The sequence below is a fragment of the Grammomys surdaster genome, unplaced genomic scaffold (genome assembly GCF_004785775.1).
Source record: "Grammomys surdaster isolate TR1022 unplaced genomic scaffold, NIH_TR_1.0 133, whole genome shotgun sequence".
NCBI classification, from domain to species: Eukaryota; Metazoa; Chordata; class Mammalia; order Rodentia; family Muridae; genus Grammomys; species Grammomys surdaster.
Window position 1 is genome coordinate 1,047,661 of NW_021604591.1, and position 6,411 is coordinate 1,054,071.

Genomic DNA, 6,411 nt, shown 5'->3' on the forward strand with positions numbered 1-6,411 from the left:
TGACTGTACTATCATGCCAGATCATGGATACCAGACTTATTATGTCATAATAAATTTAAAAATTAAAAGCAAAATAAGGTTGTAGTTCAGTGGTAGAGGGTTTGCCTATTAGCATAAAATTCAGGATTCACACATAGTTTGTAAGCCCACAAGCCAGTTTTCTCAGAATTCTTAAACTGTTGCTCAAAGTGCTGCTCTCCCAGATAAAGGCAAGACTTCCTGACCTCCTCCAGTCACTGATTCAAAATGGCCCTTTATGGTGTGCTTTCTCCACTATCCTAATTAGAAGAGTTATACCGGCAGCCTAGCGTTCCACTATTGCACATATCACCAGACACCTTCCATGTAAACAAAGTACTGATAAAAGACAAACCCCAACCAAGGAAAATAGAAAACAAGTTGTGGCATGTGTAGTCTGGCTGGGAGGCTCAGGGATCACACATGACCTTCCTAACCTACTCTGGATATAGAGACCATACTTAATGTTAGGTAAGTCCCAGAAGCAAGTCCCTGAGGAGGGCTGTGGGGTCCAGGGGTACTCCCAGTGACTGGTGGGACAACGCGAAGCAAAGTAAAAACTGATTGTGGGGTCTCTAGTAGTGGAAAAAGTGTGCTCACTTTATTTAGGTTAATACTTTTATCACAGTAAGAAAGTGATTAATATCTCTCGTATAAATCTTCAGTAAACCTTACAACCTAGCCTCCACCCATGGATCCCTCCCACAGGAAGGTTCCGACAAGCCTATTTCCTTCGCCAGCACACTCTGCCCTCACAAGGGGAGGAGTCAGTTGAAGCACTCAGGATGTTGACCCCCTACTTCTGGAAGTGCAGGGGTTTGCTTCCGGGGGACGATCATCTAAGCCGCGTGGCAAGATGATACCGGGTTCTGCCCAGCCGGAGCCACAACTCTTTCCCTGCGGACAGTTTTGTGAGCGAAGTGTACGTATCTTTGCCAGTGTTTGTCGCGAGCCCTCCCAGGCCGCGAGTGGAGAGCGACATAGTCTCAGGAGCGCGGCTCGGGACGGAAGGCCTCTCGGCTGCGCGCACTGGGGCGCCCCCTGCAGGCGATGCTCGAGACTGAGCAGGAGGAGCAGAGTCTGGCCCAGAGCTGGGAGGGAGGCGCGTCGGAGAGTTGTGATGGCCTCCGCGGGAGGAGCCTAGGCAGAAAGCCCAGAGGACAGAGACACCCTGTTGGAAAGCCTTACCACCCTAAGCTGAGGCCAGGTCATGTCATCCAGGAATTGAATCGGGCAGTGTCCAGACTCTACATGCTGGTCCCAGGGTCATAAAGTTAGGGCTTTAGATTCAGCTCCGACTTCCTCCTGAAGGACCCCATAACCATCAGGATAGGTTAGAATTGCATATTGGTGGCCTGATATTGTGTATCCGGAAACTATTTACAAATCACCCCTATCCCTTTTGTGTTCAAAAACAAAAAACTTTAAGACAATTCTAGCAAATCAGAAGTGAACATTTAACTTTGGTATTCGTTCTCTTCAATATTTTTTCTTTGTGTACAGGTTTTTAAAAACACTACAGTTAGTGCTCCATGGCTGTGGTCCCAAGCACTTGGGAGGGAGAAACAAGAGTCTTGTGAGTTCCAGGCCAGCCTGAGCTACATGATAAAATCTTCAAAATACCCAAGAATTACAACAAGGGTCCCCAGGTATACCTAGGTATAAAATAGTTGACATTTTTGGATCGCCTTTCAGCGACCAAAAAACGTTCTTTTTTTGCTTAATAAGTCCTTTCTGTTTTGTTTAAATAAAAGAAAAATTCCATGATTTAGCTGTACTTTTGTGTTTCATGCATTTTGCATTTGTGTGATTTAATTTAATGTCATTGCTGTTTCCATTGGGGGACAGGAAGGCAGTGCTGGAGACTGAATCCAGGGCTTTGTGTAAGTACACACCTGCAGAGCCAACAGTGAACCTACATCAGTGGTTCTCAACCTATGGGCTGTGACCCCTCTAGGATTGAAAGATCCTTTCACGGGGCCCACCTAAGACTATGAAAAACACATGTTACATTTTGATTCATAACAATAGGAAAATCACAGTCATAGAGTAGTACCAAAATAATTTTATGGTTGGGGGTCACCACAACATGAGGAACTGTGTTCAAGGGTCGCAGCATTAGGAAGGCTGAGAAACCATGGATTAGATGCTTAGCTGCAGCCTGGTCCCTATCTATGAAGCTGTCCTCCTGCTTATCCCCTGCTGAATGGTGCTGACTCCTTGTCATTTCTGCCCTAAATGCACCTCAAGGTGATTTAGATTTCCCTGTCTGGGCTGTGTCATAATGGACAGGTACATGAATCTTAGGCACACTTCTAATACCGATGGTTGATACTGATAAATGTGTCCCTTACAAACAATAAACCTACTAGGCCCACAGTGTTTTAGATAGAGAATCCCTCGAGAAATTAAGAAACGTGTTTGTCCTTATGTCTAACTTAGCTCTGTGACCGGGTTCCTCTTGGGAGCCAGCACTGAGTGTTAGTTTCCAGGACACCTTGTTGGCCAAGGCCTTTTCCAGCATGCAGCCTACACATCTGGGGACCCTTGTCTTGCCAAGCCGTTCGAATGCCTTCTCTATTACACCTGACACTCAGCTTCCCAGCTAATGCACTCATAGCCTCACATGCATCTGGAACGGGGTATCTGCACTACTTAACTGTTCGGGTCCTGTATAACAAGGCAGTGCTATAAAGACCCTCCTTTCCGGAGGATGGTCCAGCCTCAGGAGCATCCCAGCTTCCCTCCCATCACTGCTCAGGAGATCAACCTATTCTGAGGTGTTGGGTATCCTTTCTGAAAAACCTCACTACTTCCATCTGGACATCTCAGCATCTTCTCTGGTCCTTTTTTACAGCTGTGACGGTGTCCCATTCTCCCCTGGCTTCAAAATTCCCTCAAAAATCCTGTTGTAGCTTCTCTACCTCTTTCAGAGAACCTGCTTGCCAGGCTTCAGTTGGCCTGGGTAAAGAATGGGGATAGCACGGTTCTCATTGGCCTTCAGGTCAGGGTTTGGGGCAAAGGCAGAGAGTATCCCTTCCACCGAGACAGTCAGTAGAGAAAGATGTCCTTCTTGCTTGTCTTAGGGAAGCAACAGCTCAGCTAGCTGATGTGAGAAGCTGATGTGCAAGCTCTCAGCAGCCCCTAGAGCTCTGGCAGCTGTCCCCTGTCCAGGGCCCACCATCTGGACGGGAGCATAATTGGGGATGAAAAGGGACACTACGGCTGAGTGAAGGATGATGGAGAGAGAGGAAGAGGAGGGGGAGGAGGGCAATGTGAAGAACCTTAGGATCCATTTTATTAGGACCAGGAACAGCATAGACAGAGAAAAGTCTGGTGGTCAGGACCTTGTTGCTGTGGGAAGAGCTAACATCAGGCCACTCTGAGCAGTCATGTGCAGGGACCAGGCTGCCTTCCAAAAAGGGCAGAGAGATGCTGCAGCCTGAGGGAAGGGGGAAGCAGGGTGGCAGACCTCCCCTGAGGGTGAATCTGTCTACATCCTACTTTTCTCTACAAATTATTAGCCCAGAGTTCAGAGGTGAATGAACATGACCGACCAGAGAGCTGTCAGCTCTGTGAGTCTGCACTTTATGATTAACAAATATCCAGGAGCCAGCTAATGAAGTGCCAACTCAGGTCTGTTCCCCAGTTGTGAGGCAGTCCTAGACTATCTCTACTGAATGCCACTAGAAGCTGATGCCATTCCAGACACTCTTGGTTGTGTAGTAGCAGGTAAGAAGACACAAGTACAGTACTGTGGGAAGGCACCAGTGTGGGCCTAGAGTCCTAGAACCTACCTGGGGCTTCAAGGATGAGGGTGGCAGAGGGGCTGTAGAAAATGGTTTGTTTGTTCCAACTCTGTAATCTAAACTTTCATAATCCTTGGGAAGGAGATTGTGCAGAATTACACTTGGAAACACAGAATGCCTGCAATATTTAGTCCACAGACAATAAACAAAAGCTTGTTCGATGGAATTTATCTGCAGCACTGTGCTGTGCTTATGTGTCAAGAGGTACAGAAAGCTTCTAGTAGGGTGAAGAGGTGTTACTAACAGACATTCTCCCAACGTTAGTGTCCTGCTTCCCCCTCTGGTGACAGCAGGAAGACACACCCTTGAGTAGGGCCTATGTGGGTCTGGGGATGTTGGGAGGGAGGTCAGGGAACTCATATGGCTTCTCTCTCCTGTAGGACTCAGGGAAAGAGAGCGGGCAAGCGAATGCCGAGATTTGAGGCCCAGAAGTCTCCCATGGCTCCTTATCACATCCGACACTACCAGGACAGCGACTATGAAAGTGTCGTGGATGTGTTCATCAAGGGCGCAGAAGAGTACATCCCTGTCACCTTTCGCCATGTCCTGCTGCTGCCCCGAACCCTCCTTCTCTTATTTGGGGTGCCCCTTACCCTGGTCCTGGTGTATGGCTCCTGGCTGCTGGCTGTTGTGTGCTTCTTCTTTCTGCTCCTACTCCTGCGGCTCCTTGCTGGACAGCCCTGGAAGCAGTATGTGGCCAAGTGTTTGCAGACAGACATGGTTGACATCACCAAGTCTTACCTGAATGCTCATGGCTCCTTCTGGGTAGCTGAGTCTGGGGGACAGGTGGTGGGTACAGTGGCTGCTCTGCCAGTCAAGGATCCTCCATTAGGGAGGAAGCAGCTGCAGCTCTTTCGCCTGTCTGTGTCCTCACAGCATCGAGGACAGGGGATAGCAAAGGCACTGGTCAGAACTGTCCTCCAGTTTGCACGGGACCAGGGCTACAGTGATGTTGTCCTTGAGACTAGCATCTTGCAGCAAGGTGCTATGACTCTCTACCTGGGCATGGGCTTCCAGAAGACAGGCCAATACTTCATTAGTATGTTATGGAGGTTAATGGATATTTGCTTTAATCAACTAAATTACTCCTTCCCTTCTGCCTAGGAAGAGGTGGGGGTGTGTGGGGGGGAGGCTGTGACCTTATGCTCCTGTGCAGCACACACACTCCTCTACATTCTGCTGCAGGAATCAGTAAAACCCCATCCTGTCAGTGTGATTAACAATAAAAGCTTCTTGCTGGAGCTCACCAGATTCTAACGTATGTGCCGGCTGAGTCGGGGTTTATGGGCTCTGCCACACTCTGGGTTTCTGGAAGGACTGTGTTTTACTGAGCCCAACAGCATTGTTTCATTAGGGAAAAAATGCAAAATACTACTGCATGTATTTCACTTGAGTCTGAGGTTCAGAAGTTTCTCCATGTCTGGAGGAATGGCTCACCTAGCTCACCTGTGCAAGCATCTAAGTTGGCTGAGGTGCCAGATGTCTGTGTGCCTAGTAGCTTCAACAGGCCGACTGGGCAAGGATCAAGAGCTTTGAGAGCAGCCAAAGTTAAGGCAAAGGAGAAAGAAACAAAGGTTATCACCTGCAAAACATGCAAGACTTGGAGACAAATGTAGACTGTACTTGCAAGATCTGAAGAGTCACAGACCAGAGCTGGATGTACAACTGAGAAGAGGACCAGCAGAGGTATTTTTTTGTCATGGCAGAGGAGTAGGCAGTTGGTGAGAACAGAGTATTGACTGATTCTATAGGGAAGATGACTCATGGTGGCCAGTCTTGTAGAGCTGCTGTTGTGGGCTACCTCCCAGGCCAGCATCACTTTAAGTAGGCCTGACGTAGAGCTCTGCATTTCTAAAAGGATATGGGGATGGAAGCATCCTATAGCTGCCACTCCTGGGATCCAGGCTGATCTAGCCTGAGTTCAAAGGAGACTCCAGAAATTCTGGTGCTTTGTGCATGATTGTGCCATCCTACAAACCTCTGACACAAGGCTGTGATGGGATATGGTGCTGTGCTGATATATGCAAGGCTGCCCCTCCTTCCCAGTCAGTTCCTCTGTGATACTGGGATACTGTTTGAGATGTGGGGGAGTTTGCTCTTTTCCATCCTGGGCTAGAGACTGCTGATCACAGAGACCCAGGTACCCCTAAGTCAGTAATTTATGACATTTGGTCATTACTGGGGGTCCTGTTTCATCCTGGCATCACCTCTGATACAGCTTAACTTCAGAGGGGTCAGTCAAGCCAAACCTTGTCCTGGCCTGCTGACAAGCCTTGCCACTGACCAATTTAAATTACACAGAGAGAGACCTCTTGCTATGCCACTGCAAACGCAGGTGACGTGGTCACTAGGACCACATGCCTCACCCTCCCTTGCCAGGCGGCTCCCCTTGACCCTGGCTGGCCTTGACGGTCACTGCAGTATGTTTCTGTTTGTCGTCACCAAGGTCAGCCTCCTTGGGCTTTTGTGAGACCTTCTCCATTCACATTGAGCCCAGCAGTGCCACCCTAGGAGCCTGCATCCCCTGAGCTAACATTCCAGCTGCATACTCAGTGTGGTCCCTGTGACAGCCCATGAGGGAGGA

The 6,411-nt window shown here is 48.7% G+C and overlaps 1 protein-coding gene and 1 long non-coding RNA gene across 3 annotated transcripts; both read left to right on the top strand.

The window, feature by feature from the left end:
• The first annotated feature begins 855 nt into the window (after positions 1 to 855).
• On the top strand, positions 856 to 1,785 carry LOC114616827. Its single transcript, XR_003710697.1, has 2 exons — positions 856 to 940; positions 1,522 to 1,785. It is a non-coding gene; the product is annotated as an uncharacterized LOC114616827 (long non-coding RNA).
• A 1,693-nt stretch (positions 1,786 to 3,478) lies between these two features.
• On the top strand, positions 3,479 to 5,084 carry LOC114616931 (putative N-acetyltransferase 8B). Of its 2 annotated transcripts, none has more exons than XM_028762454.1 (2): positions 3,479 to 3,654; positions 4,208 to 5,084. In XM_028762454.1, the coding sequence occupies exons 1-2, from the start codon at positions 3,638 to 3,640 to the stop codon at positions 4,929 to 4,931; spliced, it is 741 nt and encodes a 246-aa protein (XP_028618287.1). In that variant the 5' UTR covers positions 3,479 to 3,637; the 3' UTR covers positions 4,932 to 5,084. The 2 variants fall into 2 exon arrangements, with proteins under 2 accessions (XP_028618287.1, XP_028618288.1); XM_028762455.1 differs by having other exon boundaries at positions 3,480 to 3,750.
• Positions 5,085 to 6,411: the final 1,327 nt, after the last annotated feature.